The sequence below is a fragment of the Bison bison genome, unplaced genomic scaffold (assembly GCF_000754665.1).
Source record: "Bison bison bison isolate TAMUID 2011002044 unplaced genomic scaffold, Bison_UMD1.0 scf7180017864248, whole genome shotgun sequence".
NCBI classification, from domain to species: Eukaryota; Metazoa; Chordata; class Mammalia; order Artiodactyla; family Bovidae; genus Bison; species Bison bison.
The window spans coordinates 2,282,625-2,303,606 of record NW_011494820.1 but is presented as its reverse complement, the minus strand read 5'-3'; the positions used below and the strand labels follow the sequence as shown (position 1 = coordinate 2,303,606).

Genomic DNA, 20,982 nt, shown 5'->3' with positions numbered 1-20,982 from the left:
AACCACTGATGTCATCACCTCAAGCTGAAGATGGGTGTTGGGTGAGGGGAGGTGAGCAGCAGTCACCTCCTGTCCCAACTGCTTTTTCCTGAAGCTTAAGCTGCCACCTGGGGAAGGAACTCCTCCTCCTCTGCCAGGGACCGGATTGCCCCTCTCAGCCTGTCTCTCCACATCTCTCTCTCTCTCGGCTTCTCTCTGGGTGTCTCTGTTTCTCTGTTTCTTGCTCTCCGGACCTCTGTCTTTCCCCTTCTCTCTTCATATCTCTCTTCCCTTCTGTCTCTCTCTCTTCCAGTTTCCCGTGGCCTCTCTGGGTCTCTGTCTTTCCCCTGTCTCTGTCGCTCAAGCTCTCTCTCTCCCCTTCTCCCTCCACCTCTGTCTTTCGCTCCCTCCTTTCTCTCTCCTTCTCCCCACTTCTTTGTCTGTCTCGCTCTCTGTCTCTCTGTCTGTTTCTGTCTCTCTTCTCTCTCTCATCTGACCTTCCTTCCTCACGCCCTGGGTGAAGTTGTGCCCCAGCAGAGGGTGACCTGTTTCCCACCAGCTCCATGGGGGAGGTGGGAGCTCTGGGGATAGAGGGGCACCCCCCTTTCCTTTTGCCCAAGACGCCGCTACCTCTCAGCACCTCAAGCAGGAAGGGAGTGCATTTTTCAAGTGTCATATCTCCTCGCAGGTCTTGGGTGGTTAGCATGGGATGCTAGCTGTGGGTGTGTCTCTCCCTAGGAGGCTCAGGTGGGTGTCAAGGGCTGGGACCCCTTAGCTTGGGGATGTCTGGAGCCTTCCCTGACCAAGCAGGGCAAGGAGGAACTGGGTCACAGGTCCTAGTGACATCACGGGACAATTACTGCCACAGTGAGTCTAGACAGACCTGCTAAGGATATTAACCAGGGAACAAAGGGGGTCTTTGTTGTGGGGTCAAGGGAATCGGTCAGACGCAGCCGAGCAGCAGGGTCTTGTCAGGTAGATGGGTGTTAGACAATGCGTTGTCTGGGGCGCCCAAGTCCCTTTCCTTTCACGATATGTGCCTGGCGGACTCGGGGTGCACTGTTACCCTCCCCCCCAGGAGAACCGTCCAGACCTTTTGGAGCAGAAAGTATTCAGAAGCCAAGAATTTAGCTTCTCCTAACCTTTCCAAACTTCAAATGAAAAGTGTAGCTATTCCTCTCCCACCCTTGCCCTTCTTAAAATTTGGGGAATCATTTGTTTAAAATCATGTACCCATGTCTTCAATGCCCCCATCACTTTGGTGAAAAGTATTTATGCCTAGGACTTCCCTGGTGGTCCAGTGGTTAAGACACTGTGTTTCCACTGCAGGGGACTTGGGTTCAATTCCTGGCCCAGGAAGATCCCCATATACCGCGCTGTGTGGCAAAAAATAAAAAAACAAATAAATAAAAAAGTATCCATGTCCATGTCACTAATGCTTTGAGCAAGATAGTTGTTTGATTCCCATCAACCCCGAACATTCTTTCCTGCTCAGTACCCACCCGCTGCCCCCCATAGCCTCATCCTGCCCTGTAGGCAGCTGCTTCCTGAGCTCTGTCACCACAGATGGGTGTTGCCTGGTCTCAAGCGGCAAGCAAAGGAGGTGGTCCTTGGAGCAGGCTCCGTGATCCTCTCCCACTGGCTGCTTTTGCTCAGCCTGCACTGGTGTGTCTCTGGGGGCAGGGACAGCTGTCCTCTCTCCTGACCCCCCCTCTTCCCCTTGGCACTGGCACTGGGGCCTTCAGGGTTTGCTCCCCAGGAATACAGCAGCAAGGACGCCCCTCTCAGGGTCTTTGATGAGCATGTGGTTGCCTCTCTGGGGATGCTGGCCATGTGACGTGTGTGTATCTTCAATGATGATTTTCTTTTCTTTTTAAATTTCAGCGTCGGTGCTGGGTCTTCATTGCGGTGCGGAGGCTTCTCTAGTCTCAGCACGTGGGCTTAGTTGCCCTGAGGCATGTGGAGTCTTGGTTCCCCAACCGGGGATCAGACCCACGTCCCTTGCATTGGAAGGCAGATTCTCAACCACTGGACCACCAGGGAAGTCCCAGGGATGGTTTTCTTAGTTTATTTTACCCTCAGCTGGGGAGGGGGTAGGTGAGGACCCAGAGGACATGAGGAGAAAAGGTTAGAACAAGAAGGTGACCCACTCCATGACACCCTGCTGGCATCAGGTGATTTTTGAATCATCAGCAGTCATGTGGACAGTTGTTCCCACTAATGCCCGGTAGACATCACCCAGTGGGTGGGAGTGACCCTTGAGTTACTGTGTGCAGATGAGGGTGATCAGCAGGCGGGAACCAGTCTGCTAGGTGAAGAGAGGCAAAGAGAGGATCCACAGGGTGGGGCTGCTGCATGTCTGTCTGGCACATCACACTGTGGTGGCCACCGAGGGGGTTCCTGTGCCCTCTAGAGTTTTCCTGGCTGGGTTACTAACCGAGTCAGCAGCATCTTCAGTCTCCCAGCCCCCCACCCACAGAGATGGTTCCACCAGTTGACTTGCCCGCACATTGGGTGGCCCATTGCAGTCTCGCTTTGAGGACAAGTCCCCAAGCGAAACTCTAAATGAATAAAGGTGATCCTTTGAAGTCCTCACTTAACCTGGGAGATGGATTTTTTTTCTTTAGAATTCTTTTAACAAATTATTTATTTTCGGCTGCACTGGGTCTTCGTCGCTGCGTGCAGGCTTTCTCTGGTGCTGGAGCGTGGGGCTCCCCTCTGGTTGCGGCGCGGAGGCTTCTCACTGCAGTGGCTTCTCTTGTTGCTGAGCACAGGCTCTAGGGCTCAGTCTTCAGCAGTTGCCGCACGCGGGCTTAGCTGCTCTGCTACACGTGGATTCTTCCCGGACCAGGGATTGAACCGGTGTCCCCTGCATTGGCAGGCGGATTCTTAACCCCAGGACCTCCAGGGAAGTCATGGATTCTTTTAATTACTGCCCTTTCATCTTCTGTTGCCAGAAAGGGCTGCCAGGTCCATGGGGAAGAAAAGCCGGAGAGGAGACAGGGCAATTTCAAGCTGCAGGGGGCAGGAGGGCAAGGAGAAATGAGGTTGTCGTTGACAGGATATAAAGATAGATGAAATTATTTACCTTATGTCGAGAGAAGGTCTTTGCTGGAGATTTCTCCTCTCAGCAGTGGTGGGAGAGAAAGCCATCTTTAACCCCATTCATTTAAAAAAATTTATTTTTTGACAAGTTATAAGGATAGTGCCAAGAAGGCTTTTCACACCCGGAGTCCCCAAATGTTAATATTATATTGCTTTTCTCTATAGATAATTAGGGGCTTCCCAGGTGGCTCAGTGGTAAAGAATCTGTCTGCCTATGTAGGAGACTCAGGTTAGATCCCTGGGTTGGAAAGATCCCTTGGAGAATGAAATGGCAACCCACTCCAGTATTCTTGCTTGAAAAATTCCATGGACAGAGGAACCTGGCAGGCTACAGTCCATGGGGTCACAAAGAGTTAGACATGACTAAGCACATAGATAAATAGATAGGGAGAAGGCAATGGCACCCCACTCCAGTACTCTTGCCTGGAAAATCCCATGGTGGAGGAGCCTGGTAGGCTACAGTCCATGGGGTCCCTAAGAGTCGGCTGAGCGACTTCACTCTCACTTTTCACTTTCATGCATTGGAGAAGGAAATGGCAACCCACTCCAGTGTTCTTGCCTGGAGAATCCCAGGGACGGGGGAGCCTGGTGGGCTGCCGTCTATGGGGTCGCACAGAGTTGGACGCGACTAAAGCGACTTAGCAGCAGCAGGTGGATAAATAGGTAGGTAGGTAGATAAATATAGTTTAAAATATTTTCTTACTGCTAAGTAATTTTTTTAATTGTGGTAAAATATATATAACAAAAACTTTACCACATTAACTGTTATTAAATACATTCACATTGTTTTGCGTCCATCATCGTCATTCATTTCCAGAACTTTCTCATCTTCCAAACTGAAACTCTATTGCCATTAAACCCTAACTCCCCATTCTCCCCTCTCCCCATGGCCCCTGGCGGCTATCATTGTACTTTCTGTCACTAAGACTCTGACCACACTAGGGACTTCATGTAAGTCGAACCATCCAGTTTTGTCCTTTTGTGTCTGGCTTATTTCATTTAGCATAAGGTTTTCAAGGTTCACTCATACAGTAACATGTGTCAGAATTTTCTTCCTCTTTAAGGCTGGTTAACAGTCCATTGCATGTATATACCACATTTTGCTTATCCATTAATGGGTCAGTAGACACGCGGATTGCTTCTACATTTGAGCACCCGTGAGTAATGCAGCCATGAACACAAACAGGGAGTATCTCCTCAAGACCCTGCTTCCAGCTTTTGTGGGTATGCACCCTGAAGTGGCATGGTTGCATCGTAAGATAATTCTGTGTTTCATGTTTTGAGGAACTGTCATGCTTTGTGTTGTTTAGGAGTCAGCTGCAGGCGCGAGACCCCTCTGTCTTTAAATATGTCACTGTATGTTTCCTAAAACACGACCTCAGCACGGTGATCAAAATCAGACTCCTTGAACGCTGACACAATTCTATGATGTACAGCTCTGATTCAGATTTTGCCCCGCATCGTATTAAAATTCTTCATGGCGAAAGAGAATTCTGGATTGTGCATAGGGTTCAGTCGTTCCATTTCTCTAATCCCTTGTGATCTGGAAAGTTCCTCAGTCTTCCTTTGAGTCTCACGGATGATGTTGTTGGCTAAGAACGTCCCTCGGGTGGTGTTTCCTCAAGACTAGACCGGAGGCTGTGTGCTTGGGGCAAGAATCCCACAGAAGTGATGTTGTGTCCTTCTGCAGGGATGGTATCAGGAGGCACTGGATGCGTTGTTGACTTGTTAAAGGTGAGAAAGGATGGGTTTCTTCTCTACAAAGTTACTTTCTGATGGGTTTCTTCTCTGCAAAGTTACTTTCTGATGGGTTTCTTCTCTGCAAAGTTACTTTCTTGCCCTTTGTAAAGAAAAAGTATCCCATAGAGAGTTACATCGAGATCATATTAGGATCTCCTGGTGAGTCTCATTCAATTAGTTTTTATTTTCCTATGATGGTTGCCAAATGATGGTTTTCTAATTCCTTCTTTCCTTCGACACTTTTTATGGCTTTCTACTGGAAGTGTATTTGTATCTGTGTGAATTCATGGGTACTGACTGTCCTCCACAGATGATAATCTCTTACTGTCTTTATTTTTAAAATTACTTTTTCTTTGACTACGCTCCGTCTTAGTTGCGGCACATGGATCTTCATTGCAGTATGCAGGATTTTTAGTTGTGGCAAACAGGATCTAGTGCCCTGACCAGGGATGGAACCTGGGCCTCCTGCATTTGGAGCACAGCATCTTAACCACTGGACCACCAGGGAAATCCCTCTCTTAATTTGTTTAAAAAGATTTTATTTTATATTGGAGTAGAATTGGTTGACAATGTGTTAGTTTCAGGTGTACAGCAAACTGATTCAGTTGTACACACACACACACACACACACTCTTTTCCAGATTCTTTTCTTACTGTCTTAATTTTGATGTTCAGATTGTCCCACATCTGGCCCGTGGCAGCCTGTTCGGGCTGGCTCCTGTGTCTGTAGTGCATGTCCCTGTCATTCTCGTGTTGTGTCACGTCGCTTCAGTCGTGTCCAACTCTTTGCGACCCCACGGACTATAGCCTGCCAGGTTCCTGTGTCCATGGGATTTTCTGGGCAAGTATACTGGAGTGGGTTGCCATTTCATTCTCCAGGGGATCTTCGCCATCCAGGGACTGAACCCAAGTCTCTTGTATCTCCTACATTCTCAGGTGGGTTCTTTACCACTAGTGCCACCTGGGAAGCCCATTATTCTTGAGCACTTTCTTCTTTTTTTGACTCCATGCTCACTTTTTGAAAATACACTTTTTAGAAAAATAATAATCTATTTTTGGCTGCACTGGGTCCTCATTGCTGCATGCAGGTTTCTCACTGTGATGGCTTCTCTTGTTGCAGAGCACGGGTTCAGTAGTTGTCACATACAGGCTTATTTGCTCTGTGGCCTGTGGAATCTTCCTGGGCCAGGGATTGAACCTGTGTCGCCTGCACCAGGAGCGCAGCGTCTTTAATCACTGGACCACCAGTGGAGTCCCTGGAAATACATATTTAATTTCCCAGTAATTTTAGATCTACTGATTTCTGCCTGAGTGTTGGATGTCAGATGCTTTGTGTGCTTTTTAAAGTTGAGATATAATTTTATTGCGATATAATCATGTACCATAGATTTCACCCTTTTAAAGTGTATAATTTAGCGATTTATTAATTATAGTCACAGAGTTGTACAACCATCACCTCAATTTAATCCAGGACATTTTCATCACTTCAAAAATGCCTCATACCCACTGACTGTCATTCCCATTCCTCCTTTTCCTCGGGTCGCCACTCATTTACCTTCTGTCTCTATGGATTCGCCTTTTCTGGACATTTCATAAAAACGCCTCATACCCACTGACTGTCATTCCCATTCCTCCTTTTCCTCGGGTCGCCACTCATTTACCTTCTGTCTCTATGGATTCGCCTTTTCTGGACATTTCATAAAAACGCCTCATACCCACTGACTGTCATTCCCATTCCTCCTTTTCCTCGGGTCGCCACTCATTTACCTTCTGTCTCTATGGATTCGCCTTTTCTGGACATTTCATAAAAACGCCTCATACCCACTGACTGTCATTCCCATTCCTCCTTTTCCTCGGGTCGCCACTCATTTACCTTCTGTCTCTATGGATTCGCCTTTTCTGGACATTTCATAAAAACGCCTCATACCCACTGACTGTCATTCCCATTCCTCCTTTTCCTCGGGTCGCCACTCATTTACCTTCTGTCTCTATGGATTCGCCTTTTCTGGACATTTCATAAAAATGGAATCATATAAGACGTGGCCTTTTATGTCCCTTTCATCCTCTCAGCACAACATTTTTGAGATCCACTCCTGCTGTAGCATGAATCGGTGCCTCACTCCTTTTCGTGGCTGAGTAATATTTCACTGTGTGGATGAGATCATGTTTCATTTATTTGTTCACCTGTTGACGGCCATGTGGCTTATTTCCACCCTTTGGTTATAAAAATAATGCTGGATGGACATTCACACACAAGTTTTTGTGTGGATGAAGGTCTTCATTTATCTTTGGTGTGTACGTTTGTATTAGAAGGGGAGTTACTGGGTCATACAGTAACTCCAGGACCACCTTTATACTCTCCCTGCCCCATCCCTGAAATGAGCCACTTCTCCAAGAAAGCCTTCATTCTTAGTGGATAATAGTATTTAAAACTGAGAGCTAGAGCTCGCTTCTGTAGCACATATAGTAAAATTGGAACAATACAGAGAAGATTAGCATGGCCTCCACCCAAGGATAACAGGCGAATTCGTTAAGCATTCCATATTTTTGGCAGTGACGTATATCCACTACCATGTGTAAAGTAGATAGCTAGTGGGAAGTTACTGTATAACATAGGGAGCTCAGCTCAGTGCCCTGTGATGACCTAGAGGGGTGGGATGGGAAAGGGAAGGGAGGCTAAAGAGGGAGGGAGCATATGTATATTTATGCCTGATTCACATTGATGTTTGGCAGAAACCAACACAACAGTGTAAAGCAATAATGAAATCCTCCAATTAAAAATTTAAAAAAATCATAAAGCTGGAATCGGGGAGCTGGGTGTGCTCATTGCTACTCGGATGCCATTGTTTCTGAGCTCTGTCAGTGGGCAGAGCCAGGAAGTGGAGGTGTGTACATTCATACCCACTCACCCACCCCTGCACCTCCTTCTTTAAAAAAAAACAAACACTTTTTATTTTATATTGGAGTACAGTTGATTAGGGCTTCCCTGGTGGCTCAGTGGTAGAGAATCTGCCTGGCGATGCAGAAGACGTGGGTTCGATCCCTGGGTTGGCAAGATCCCCTGGCGAAGGAAATGGCAACCCACTCCAGTATTCTTGCTGGGGAAATCCCATAGACAGAGGAGCCTGGCAGGCTAGAGTCCATGGGGTTGCAGAACAATGAGTTAATTGTTAATCACCTGCAAAGTGACTCAGTTATACATACACATATATCTGGTTTTTTTTTTCAAATTCTTTCCCTATTTAGGTTGTTATATAATATGGAGTAAAGCTCCCTATGCTATACAGTGGGTCCTTGTTGGTTATCCGTTTTAACAATAGCGGTATTTTGAGAGCATCCAAACTCACACCCATTTCTGTATCAAAACCCTGAAATTTGCATGGATACCTCCAAATTGGTATCCATTTAAAATCACAGACATATAACGCCTTCCTCCGACAGTGTGGCCCTCCCCCGCCATGATCCCCGGTGTGTTCACTTCTTTGATCGATCCCAGAATAAATAGAAAGAAACTTCAGAATGGCTAACCCACACTTCCCCCAAGGAAAACCTACTCACTAGAATTTAGTATTTGCTGATGGTTCTTTTTGTCTTTAACCTGAGGGCAGAGTCCGAACACTGTGTTCAAAAAAATTACTTCCGTTAGTCTTTTTTTTTTTTAAACAAGCTCTGGCCAGTTTTATTAAGGAAAAATTGTACATGATTTGCTTGTCACCAGTCTGTTCTGGCATGCTTCTAGTAATATCAGAATCACCTGGCTCAACGATAGCCAGCGTGCGTACTCTGCAGGATTTTCCACATGCTGTGCCCAGTTCAGTATTATTGCCAGTGTGGTGATGGACACCAGTGCTGTTGGCCAACATGGCGAATACTCTCTCTCAGATTTCCTCAAGGCTGGGCAGTTGTTGGCGAGGATGGCCAGTTTCGCTTTGCCTTGTCTGATCATTTTCAGAGTCTGTTTGTACCCCAGCACATACTTTCCACTTTTCCTAACCAGCTGGAGCCTAGAGCTGATCGACTCCAGTGACTTTTTCGTCTTCTTTGCGGCCACCAGCTTCCTGCCTTAGATTGCGGGATGCCCCCAATGAAGAGCAGCCGCCAAGATGGCCAGGGAGCGAGAGAGCCTTCAGTTAGTTTTTATTTATATATTTTTAGTAGAAATATAGTTGATTTACAATGTTGTGTTAGTTTCTGATGTATAGCAAAATGATATGTATATATATACACACAATATTATATACATGTATATATTCTTTTTCAAATTATTTTCCATTATAGTTTATTACAAGATATTGAATATAGTTCCCTGTGCTATACAGTAGGACTTTGTTGTTTATCTACTTGAGTTAGTTTTCTTTTTTTTTTTAACTTGAGTTAATTTTTAAAGGAATAACTTAAAAATACTTTTGGAGGAAGAGAGCAGTGCTTTAAATTATTTTTGAAATATTTCTTTTATGAAAAGTATACGCACACTGTATATAGGTCAATCGTGAAATTATGGTGGCCATGTCTTTAATAATACACAACTGGTCAACTGAGCACGAAGCACATGTCTTTAATATATAATGTATCTTATATTAAAGTTGCCCTGTAACTCATGGGTATTGTCACCTAGTATTTGTGTGTGCGTGTGTGTGTGTGTGTGCACGTGCTCCATCACTCAGTCATGTCCGACTCTTTGTGACCCATGGACTGTAGCCCGCCAGGCTCCTCTGTCCTTGGAATTTCCCAGGCAAGAATACTGGAAGGGGCTGCCATTTCCTTCTCCAGGGGATCTTCTCCAACCCAGGGATCGAACCCATAACTCTTGTGTCTCCTGTATTGGCAGGTGAGTCTTTACCACTGTGCCACGTGGGCACCTAGGGATACGGCTAAATTTATTTAAGGGAAAAAATTAAATGATTGCACCTGAGGAAAATATTAAGTAGTATTAGCTCCACTGGGAGAAGGAACTGAACGTGGTGGACTGTCCGGCCTGAGGCTTGGGCGAAGGTGCACTGTGCTCTGAACTCATGGCTTTCTGGGAAATTCACATTCCTTGCAAATGAAAAGTTTGTACATCCCCATTTCCCCTACACGTTCAAGATCCTGACAAAGGGACACAGTTCATCATTTAAGGAAACCGAGGGGGACTCCACACCGGGGCCTTCGCATGTCTGGCTGCTTCCTGTGGGAGACTTAAATCGTGAGTGTGTGGAGGGCTTGGAAGTGGATGTTTACTCTGTGGTGGCGGTTTAGTCACTCAGTCGTGTCTGACTCTGTGACCTCATCGCTCCTCTGTCCGTGGGATTTCCCAAGCAAGAATACTGGAGGGGGTTGCCTTGTCCTCCTCCAGGGGTTCTTCCTGACCCAAGGATCAAACCTGGGTCCCCTGCATTGCAGGTGGATTCTTTACTAACTGAGCTACCAGGGAAGCCCATTTACTGTGTAGATTTTATTTTGTTTTATTGATTTATTTGGCCATACTGCGCGGCATGTGGGATCTTAGTTCCCTCTCACCCCCTGCAGTGGAAGCTCAGAGTCTTAACCACTGGACAGCCAGGGAAGTCCCATCCTGTGTAGATTTTAGATTTTTCCATTGAGCTTGAGAGAAAAAGCAGGAAGGAATTCCAGAAAGTTCTGGAGGATTTATAATTGGAATCTAATAGTTCCCAGCTTTCAACAAATGAAGTACAGTTGGTAAAGAGCCAAATTAGAAATCTCCAACGTGGAGAGTCCGGTGCGCAGGGAACAGCTCAGACCACAGGGAATCATGTGCTAAGATCCCACAGTCAGGGAAGGAGGCCTGACGGAAGCTGTTTGTCTTCCTGATAACAACTGCCTGAGAGTCCTTGGTGTCAGCACTTCAGCAGATGCCTTTAGTGTCCGTGCTCAGTAAGGTGATTGACACAGACTGTAGCTTCCAGCTTTTTCTTTTTCAAATTGCAATACAATATACAGAACATAAACGTTGCCCTTTGAACCGTTTGCAGGTGTACAAATCAGTGGCACTAAGTACATCCCCACTGTTGTGTAGCCATCCTTACCGTGGGCTTTCCAGGCGGCGCTGCTGGTAAAGAACCTGCCTGCCAATGCAGGATGCTCCAGAGATGCAGGTTTGACCTTCCCTGGTTGGGAAAAGATCCCCTGGAGGAGGAAATGGTACCCCACTCCAGTATCCTTGCCTGGGAAATCCCATCGGCAGAGGAGCCCCATCGGCAGGCTACAGTCCGTGGAGTCACAAGAGTCAGACACGACTGAGCACCACACCATCACCACCGTTCATCTCCCGAACTTTTTCATCTTCACAGCTGAAACCCTGAAACACCAATTCCCCATCTTCCCCTCTGCCCAGTCTCTGACACCCATCATTTTAAATACTTTCTGTCTCTATGAATCTGACTGCTCTGTGCATGCTCAGTTGCTTCAGTCATGCCTGACTCTTTGCAACCTCATGAACTGTACTATCTATGAAATTCTCCAGGCAAGAATGCTGGGGTGGGTTTCCATTTCCTACTCCAGGGGATCTTCCTGATTCAGGGATTGAACCCAGGTCTCCCTCACTGCAGGCAGATTCTTTACCTGGGAAGCCCTAGGTGGCTCAGATGGTAATAGGGACCTCATATAAGTGAAATCATTCAGTTTTTGTCCTTTTGTGTCTGGCTTCTTTCATTCAGCGTAATTTTTTCTTTTTCTTCTTTCTGGCCATGCCCCATGGCATGTGGGATCCTTATTCCCTGACCAGGGATCGAACCTCGGCCCCCTGCATTGGAAGCATGGAATCTTAGCCACTGGACCACCAGAGGAGTCCCTGATTTTTTTTTTTTTAAAGGAAACACATTATTGTTGTAAAATATGATTTAACATGTTTTTGAGCCCTTTTCAGCACTAGGCCTTTCACATGTGTTGTTTTATTATTTTTCCCCTATGATATGGGCACCACTGTTCATCCATTTCCAGTTGAAGGAACTAAAGTGCACGGAGTGTGAGTGCCTTGCCTGGAGTCACCCAGCCAGGAAGTAGGGGGAGAACAAACCCGGTCCCCTGGCTCTAGAGGCTCTGCCCCAACTCCCAACTTCCACCATCTGCGCAGTGAAGAGCTGCTTTTTTCCCCTTTCTTAAAAAAAAGTTGAGATGAACTTACATAATATAAAATTAACCCTTTTAAAGTATACAAATCAGGGGCATTTATTACATTCACCATGCTGTCCAACCACCGCCTCTAATTCCGGGATGCTTTTATCATCCAGAGAGGGAGTCCTGTCCCCATTGGCAGTCATTCCCCACCCCTGGGCCCCAAGCCCCTGCCACCACCGATCTGCTTTCTGTCTCTGTGGGTTTGCCTGCTCTGGACATTTCGTGTAAGTGGAATCACTTAACACGTGACCGTTTGCGTCTGACTTCTTTCACACAGCATGATGTTTTCAAAGCTCGCCCACGTTTTAGTGTCCGTGTTTCCTTCCTTTTCATGGCTCAGTAAAATTCCACTGTGTGGGTGGACTGTGTTTCGTTTATATCCTTTCATCCGTCGATGAACACGCAGGCTGTTTCTGCCTTTCAGCTGTTGTGAACAGTGAGGCTACTTTTATTTTATTCTATTAATGTTTATTTATTTAGCTCTGCCAAGTCTTAATTGTGGCCCGTGGGATCTAGATCTAGTTCCTGATCAAGGATCACATTTGGGCCCCACTGTGTTAGGAGCGCAGGGTCTTAGCCACTGGACCACCAGGGAAGTCCTGAGGCTACTTTTTAAAAAATTTTTATTTATTCTTAATTGTAGGATAATTGCTTTACAGTATTGTGTTGGTTTCTGCCATATATCAGCATGGACCATCCATAGGTATACATCTGTCCCGTCCCTCTTGAACCTGCCTTCAACCTCCCACCCCATCCCACCCCTCTAGATCGTCAGGGAGTGCTGGGCTGAGCTCTCTGAATCATGCAGCAAGTCTCCGCTGGCCATCTGTTTTACATATAGTAACGTGCATGTTTCCGTGCTCCTCTCTCAATTCGTCCCACCCTCTCCTTCCCCCACTGTGTCCGCAAGTCTGTTCTCTGTGTCTGCGTCTCCATTGCTGCCCTGCAGGTAGGTTCATCAGTATCGTCTTTCTAGATTATGGAATATATACGCATTAATATATGGCATTTGTCTTTCTCTTTCTGACTTACTTCACTCTGTATAATAGGCTCAAGGTTCATCTGCCTCATTAGAACTGACTCAAATGTGTTCCTTTTTAGGGCTGAATAGTATTCCATTGCGGAGAAGGCAGTGGCACCCCACTCCAGTACTCTTGCCTGGAAAATCCCATGGACGGAGGAGCCTGGTAGGCTGCAGTCCATGGGGTCGCTGAGGGTCGGACACGACTGAGTGACTTCACTTTCACTTTTCACTTTCATGCATTGGAGAAGGAAATGGCCACCCACTGCAGTGTTCTTGCCTGGAGAATCCCAGGGATGGGGAGCCTGGTGGGCTGCCGTCTATGGGGTCGCACAGAGTCGGACACGACTGAAGCGACTTAGCAGCAGCAGTTTTCCATTGTGTGTATGTACCACAGCTTCTTTATCCATTCACCTGTTGATGGACATCCAGGCTGCTTCTGTCCTAGCTATTGTAAATAGTGCAGCAGTGAGTACTGGTGTACATGTGTCTTTTTCAAGTACGGTTTCCTCAGGATTTATGACCAGTTGTGGGATTCCTGGGTCATATGGATGAGGTGGCTTTTAGATGTAAGAAAGGATAAAAAGGAAAGAAGCGTCTTAGCCAACAGCAAGTCCAAACCCATTTACAGTTAAGGAAAGCAAGGCACCCTCAGGGGCACCGAGTACTTGCCTAGGCTAGGCTAGTTCTGTATTTGTTGTCAGCCCGTGCTTGAGCTGCTCACTTGTTCAGCTGACATTCATCAGCATCGAATGCGTGCACATCCTGGGCTGTGGCTGGGACCCCTGTGGGGTCAAGAGAGCATGTAAAGTGGGCTGGACTTCCAGAAGGTCTTGGGAGGCTGAGACATGAGGGCTGAGAAGTCAACTGACTCCTCAAAGAGAGGGAAAAAGCATTTTAAGCAGAAGGAACAGCCAGAGCAAAGGCCCTGAGGCAGGAGTGAGTCTGGTACATAGGCGACTGCACTGGAGGGATGGAGCAGAAGGGAGAGGAGGGCAGTGTCCAGACCCCCGGGTGTCATGGGCCATGGTGGGGAGTGAAGAGTTGTATTCTGAGCGCGGCAGGAGTCACAGCAGGGAACAAGCAGGAAGGGCTGTGATATGACTTGGTTTATTTTTTTTAATATTTATTTATTTATTTGGCCAAGCTGGGTCCCAGTTGCAGCACATGAGATCTTCGTGGTGGCATGGGAACTCTCAGCTGTCGTATGTGGGATCTAGTTCCCTGACCAGGGATCAAACCTGGATCCCCCGGATCAAACCTGGATCCCCCGCATTGGGAGCACAGAATCTTAGCCACCAGATCACCAGGGAAGTCTCATGATGTGATTTTAGATTCTGCCTTGGGTTGGGAGGATCCCCTGGAGAAGGGAATGGCAACCCACTCCAGTATTCTTGCCTGGAGAATTCCAAAGACAGAGGAGGGGCAATTCAGGAGAGGAGAGGAGATTTGGTCTCCAGTCAACTTGCCAAACAAAACTTGTGCTGTGCTGTGCCTGGTCGCTCAGTCATATCTGACTCTTGGCGACCCCATGGACTGTAGTCCACCAGACTCTTCTGTCCATATGATTCTCCAGGCAAGAACACTAGAGTGGGCTTAGCAGTGCAGTCAAGATGCCTCGTGGAAGCCGAGGCCACACTTCCTGCGTGGCCCCTCCTGCCAGCCTGAGATGAGAGCAGCGCCCAGGCCAGGGCCCACAGCTCAGCCACCAGCAGCGGCTCCCCCACCTGCCGCTGGCTCCCCTGCTGCTCCCCAGCACTCAGGTCTGCTGGCCCAGCTGGCAACACTGCTGCCAGTGTGGCTGTGGCTTCTGCCTTGGGCCGCGCTCTGGGTCACACCATCACGGGGGACTTCAGTGGAGGAAGCAGAGCTGAGTCCCCAAGGCCTGAATCACTTAGCAGGAGCCTCAGGGAACCCAGCCGGCACAGCTGCAGCAGAATGGCCCCTGCTTCTATGCGGTGAAACAGTTTTTAGAGTGTGCCCAGAGCCAGGGTGACCTTAAACTTTGCGAGGGTTTCATCGAGGTGCTCAAACAGTGCAGATTGGCCAACGGATTAGCTTAATCAAGAAGTGCCAATTGAAGACGTAAAAATCACCTCTCTTGACCGTGTTGATTTAGCAATAAAGTAAAATTAATAGTGAAGATATGAAGTGTGAGACCACCCGTTAAACTTCTCCTTAATTATTAATAGCTTTTGTGCTTCAGGACTGCAGTGGAAGAGGGCGTTGTCACTATATGGAAGTTCATTGGGATGGTATTGAGTTTGGGTTTGGGCAGAAGAAGCAGTTATGCCCTCTTAAACGTGATTTTCTGCTGTTATTGTTTGTGAACTAATTAGAATGAAGTGATTTTCTTTCTAAAAAAAGAAAACCACTAGAGTAGACTGCCATGCCCTCCTCCAGGGAATCTTCCCAACCCAGGAATCAAACCCTGGTCTCCCTCATTACAGGCAGAGTCTTTATCTGAGCCACCAGGGAAGCCCAAACAAAACTTGGGTGTATCCAATAAGCCTCAAGCAAAGTGGTCTGTAATGTCTTTTTTTTGGTTTTTTTTTTGCCCACACCGAGCAGCATGTGGAATCTTAGTTCCCAAACCAAAGATTGAACCCGATCCCCCTTCAGTGGAAGCACGGGGTTTTAACCCCTGGACCTCCAGGGAAATCCCAAATCTTGTTATTTTTAATGTGTGGCCATTCAGAATAATCGGCCTGGGCATGCAGTGTGCAGAAACAGGGTGAATATTGATAAAATCATGGGAATGGGAACAGGGAGCACAGAGCTAAAACTTCCAGCTCTTCTCAGGGGTTCGATGGTGTAAAAAACAGTATGGTCAGGTAGAGATCGTGTCTGTGTGCCGGGAGCACCAGGCCTGCCTCATCTCTGGATCTGCAAACCTTTAAGGAAAGTCCCCCCTGATTCCCATCTCCACAGACCGGGGAGTTGAGAGGACAAGGGAGCATGAAGAACAGAACTATTAGTGACCAAGAAAAATGATTGTGCGAGAAATTACATATTTTACAAAGTTTTTTCTTTAGCGTGTTTTAAAATAGATTTCACATAAAATATAACCCCCTTGCCCCCCAGTCATCTATCCACCAGTGTCTGCAGCTCACCGTGCACCAAGTCTGCATTCTGCCCTTATCTCTCCGGCTGTGGAATTTCTTGGGGGACCCCTCCTGATCTTACATGTCACTGGGCTTGGCAAGAGGGTTGGGGTCCTAGTTCCTGGTGTTGGCATTTGAGACCCCCCTACACCCGCCACTACCCTCCAGATGTTCTGGTCTCCAGATGACCTTGACACACCCTCTTTGGGGAGCAATTTGGAGTTATCTATCAGTGAGGGGGCGCTTCCCAGGTGATGCTAGTGGTACTGTAAAGAACCTACCTGTCAACGCAGGAGACATAAAAGACGTGGGTTTGATTCCTAGGTTGGGAGGATCTCTGGAGGAGGGCATGGCAACCCACTCCAGTATTCTTGCCTGGAGAATCCCATGGACAGAGGAGCCTGGCGGGCTACAGTCTATGGGGTCTCAAAGAGTCGGACACGACTGAAGTGACTTAGCACACAGCACATCAGTGAGGAGAGACCCGCCTTTCCTGGACACTCTCTAGAGCAACTACAGTCGATGGGGCACAGAGTTGGAATAGTGTGGGTAGCAAGGTCAAGGTGACTGGAGAAGGAAATCCTGCAGCCGCTGTAGGAGATGCAAGAACTCACCTCTGGGGACTTCCCCTGGTGCTCCCGGAACCATTCACCTCTGACTGGGGCTTGAACCCATGTGCCGCAACTTGAATCAGGCCAGAACTCACGGTCTTCCAACTGAGATCACAACACCGGGTTTCAGGACTTAATGAAGCTCGAGTTCTTGAGGTCTCAGCGCAGAAAGAATTCAGTGAGAGACAAAGTGAGGCAAGAAGTAGATTTATTAGTATAGCATGCTTGGAAGAGATGCAAGCGAGGGAGCTCTACCCTGAGGATTAATTGGCTACAATTTTATAGTCAGGGGAAAGGGGGCAGGGAAGACTGTCTCCCTCTAGTAGATATGAGGCTTACATCACTAGCTCTTCCTTCATTTTGGGCAGGAGAATATCTGACCCCCTGAGGTCAACTCAGAATATTGTGATGCTTGTTCAAATCAGGGGAAGGGTGGTAGGACTCCCCAGGTGGCACTCAGTCAATTCAGTCGCTCAGTCTTGTCGGGTCTCTCTGTCTGTCACCAACCCCCAGGTGGCGCTAGTGGTAAAGAATCCTACCAATGCCGGAGACTCCAGAGACACGCGTTCAGTCCCCGAGTAAGGAAAATTCCCTGGAGGAGGAAATGGCAACCTGCTTTGGTATTCTTGCCTGGAAAATTCCATGGGCAGAGGAGCCTGGCGGGCTACAGTCCCTGGGGTCACAGAGTCAGACGTGACTAAGCATATATACATACATAAAAGGGTGGTGACATTTTTCTTCCACCTAATGGCCTGGGGCATATCTCATGCTCTTATTTTTGACTTTATAGTTAAGCATGCTGTTTCATTCCATGACATTCCAATAGCTTACATGAGTGATCATTAACTTACAGTAATCTCCCCAAAATTCTTGGGTTTCCCTCTCTACTCTCTACCCATAGTCCCCTCCTGGAACTTCCACAGTCACCTGTTTAACTATCCTATTCTGTCCCTACCAGTCCAGTGGTTAGGACTCCACAATTTCACTGCCAGGGGCCTGGGTTCGATTCCTGGTCGGGGAACTAAGATCCCAGAAGCCATGTGGCATGATAAAAAAAAAAAAACATAAAAACTCACCTCTAGTGAATCCCACAAGTGTTAGGTATCCAACTCTTTGTGACACTTTGGACCACAGCCCACCAGGCTCCTCTGTCCATGGAATTCTCCAGGCAAGAATATTGGCGTGAGTTGCCATCAACTTCTCCAGGAAATTTTTCTGGGTCTGCTGTGCACTGGGCCTTGTGCCAATCTGGGGGAAGAAGCCCAGTCATGAGCACTGCCACACTGAGAATCTGAAGAAAACACCTGTTTCCCCAGAAAAGTACCCCTGTGGTGGTCCATTAATAGCCCCTTTTCCCAGATATATGTTTATATGCGTGCATGTGTACTCAGTCAGTGCCTGACTCTTTGCAACCCCATGGACTGTAGCCCACCAGGCTCCTCTGTCTGTGGGATTCTCCAGGCAAGAATACTGGAGTGGGTTGCCATTTCCTCCTCCAGGGGATCTTCCCGACCCAGGGATCGAAACTGCGTCTTTTGTGCCTTCTGAATTGGCAGGTGGATTCTTTACCACTGAGCTACCTGGAAAGCCCCATTTTTTATTTATGTAAATATATATATATAATATGTGTATCCATATGTGTATCTATGCATATAGATTTTTTCCATTATAGGTTGTTACGAGATATTGATTATAGTTTCCCGTGCTATACAGTAGGTCCTTATTGTTTGCCTGTTTAATATATAGTAGTTCATGTATGTTAATCCCAAACTCCTAGTTTATCTTTTTCCTTGACTGCCCCCCGCCCATCCCCTTTGGTAACCATAAGTTTTTATCTATGTCTGTGAGTCTGTTTCTGTTTTATAAATAAGCTCATTTGTGTCATTTTTTTTTTAGCATCCAGATAAGTGATAAGGATAATATCACTTACATCATACGATATTTGTATTTCTCTGTCTGGCTTACCTCACTTAACACGATAATCTCTAGGTCCGTCTACATTGCTGCAAATGACCTTATTTCATTCTTTTTTACGGCTGACTATTATTCCATATATATACATACATATAACACACACGTCTTCTTTATCCATTCATCTGTTGATAGACATTTAGATTGCTTCCGTGTCTTAGCTACTGTGAACAGTGCTGCTATGAACACTGGGGTCATCAGAGCCCATTTCTTTTATAATCCATGACGTTCTTACACTTCTTCATTCCTGAGATGGTTAGAGACTCTCTAATGAGTTGGGTCCATCTGTAAATATGTTGGGTCCTGCTGTATACCCTGCACCAAGATCATAAATAATTCTTAACAGGTATAACAAAGGAAGATCGTAATAACAAACAGCAAAAATAATAGGAGTAATGGCAGCCAATATTATTTGAGCACTTATAATATGCTAAGCATTGCAGCATTGCTTGAACCTCTTTACTGTGAATTGATTCCTTCAATTATTACAACTACCTGGTGAAGAAAATATGTCACTATCGCCATTTTACAGACGAGAGAACTGAGTCAAAGAGAGGTTAAGTGACTTCCCCAAGGTCACACGTGTGCTCAGTCACTCAGTCCTGTCTGACTCTTCACGACCCCGTGGACTGTAGCCTGCTAAGCTCCTCTGACCATGGGATTCTCCAGGCAAGAATACTGGAGTGGGTTGCCACACCCTCCTCCAGGGGAATCTTCCCGACCCGGGGATTGAACCTGCATCTCTTGAGTCTCCTGCATTGGCAGGCAGGTTCTTTACCACTAATACCACCTGGGAAGTCCAAGGTCACACAGGGAGGGTTCAAATCCAGGAGCCTAGCTTCAGAGGCCACAGCACCGTGCTGCTGCCCAGGGAGATGCTGAGAGAATGGGTGCAGAAGGGGCTGAGGGAGGAGCTCTGGGGTGGATGAGCATGGGTGCCTTCCTGCTCTGCCGTGAGTCAGGAGCCCTGCTTGTTTTCTGAGGACAGGTCAGCTTATCCCCAGAGACTGTGTTATCCCTGCAGCCTGGACCTAAGACCACAGCGTTTCCTCTGTTTTGCTTTCAGGAGCTGGAGAAACTAGGGCTTGGGGACAGCGTGGACCTACATGTGTATGAGATTCCAGTGGAGTATCAGACGGTCCAGAGGCTCATCCCTGCCCTGTGGGAGAAGCACAGTCCTCAGGTGAGTGGGGCCGAGGTGAGTGGGGTAAAGGCAGGTGCTTCCCTAGCAGGATCTGCAGCTGGTGGCCCCAGGCATGGATGACTTGTGCGGCTTTGTTCCTGCTCTGATCACATGGTTGATGCCAGTCTTATCCCCCCAAGTGCCACACTTTTCTGGGTTACCCTTGGAGGTGAGAGAGGAAAGCAAACATCTGAAACTTCACAGAGGCTGATTCTGTCCCACTAGAGTTCTGTATCAGTCACAACGTGTTTCATTATAAGTGACAGTCAAAACACACCTCAACCCAACTTGAGCATCAATGTTTGTATGCTTCAGGTATAGCTTGATCCAGGTGCTCACCCAATGTCATCAGCCTCCTCTCTTGACCACTCATCTTTGCTTTGCACTTTGCTTTTGTTTTGGCAATGATAGGTGGCTGCTGACTGATACCCTCTCAACTCAGTTCAGTTCAGTTCAGTCGCTCAGTCGTGTCCGACTCTTTGCTACTCCATGAATTGCAGCACTCCAGGCCTCCCTGTCCATCACCAACTCCGGGAGTTCACTCAAACTCACATCCATCTAGTCGGTGATGCCATCCAGCCATCTCATCCTCTGTCGTCCCCTTTTCCTCCTGCCCACAATCCCTCCCAGCATCAGAGTCTTTTCTAATGAGTCAACTCTTTGCATGAGGTGGCCAAAGTAGTGGAGTTTCAGCTTTAGCATCATTCCTTCCAAAGAACACCCAGGACTGATCTCCTTTAGAATGGACTGGTTGGATCTCCTTGCAGTCCATGGTACTCTCAAGAGTCTTCTCCAGCACCACAGTTCAAAAGCATCAATTCTTTGGTGCTCAGCTTTCTTCACAGTCCAACTCTCACATCCATACATGACCACTGGAAAAACCATAGCCTTGACTAGACAGACCTTTGTTGGCAAAGTAATGTCTCTGCTTTTGAATATGCTATCTAGGTTGGTCATAACTTTCCTTCCAAGGAGTAAGTGTCTTTTAATTTCATGGCTGCAGTCACCATCTGCAGTGATTTTGGAGCCCCAAAAAATAAAGTCTGACACTGTTTCCACTGTTTCCCCATCTATTTCCCATGAAGTGATGGGACCGGATGCCATGATCTTCGTTTTCTGAATGTTGAGCTTTAAGTCAACTTTTTCACTCTC

At 47.1% G+C, this 20,982-nt stretch overlaps 1 protein-coding gene and 1 pseudogene across 2 annotated transcripts in view; both read left to right on the top strand.

Moving 5' to 3' along the window:
• PGPEP1 (pyroglutamyl-peptidase I) overlaps positions 1 to 20,982 on the top strand; it is a 39,630-nt gene that overhangs the window by 3,814 nt on the left and 14,834 nt on the right. For both annotated transcript variants that reach the window (XM_010847285.1, XM_010847284.1), the window contains one exon: positions 19,714 to 19,830. In XM_010847285.1, coding sequence (XP_010845587.1) covers positions 19,714 to 19,830 — 117 coding nt within the window. The remainder of the gene's footprint in view (positions 1 to 19,713; positions 19,831 to 20,982) is intronic.
• LOC104993874 lies at positions 14,338 to 15,380 on the top strand (annotated as a pseudogene).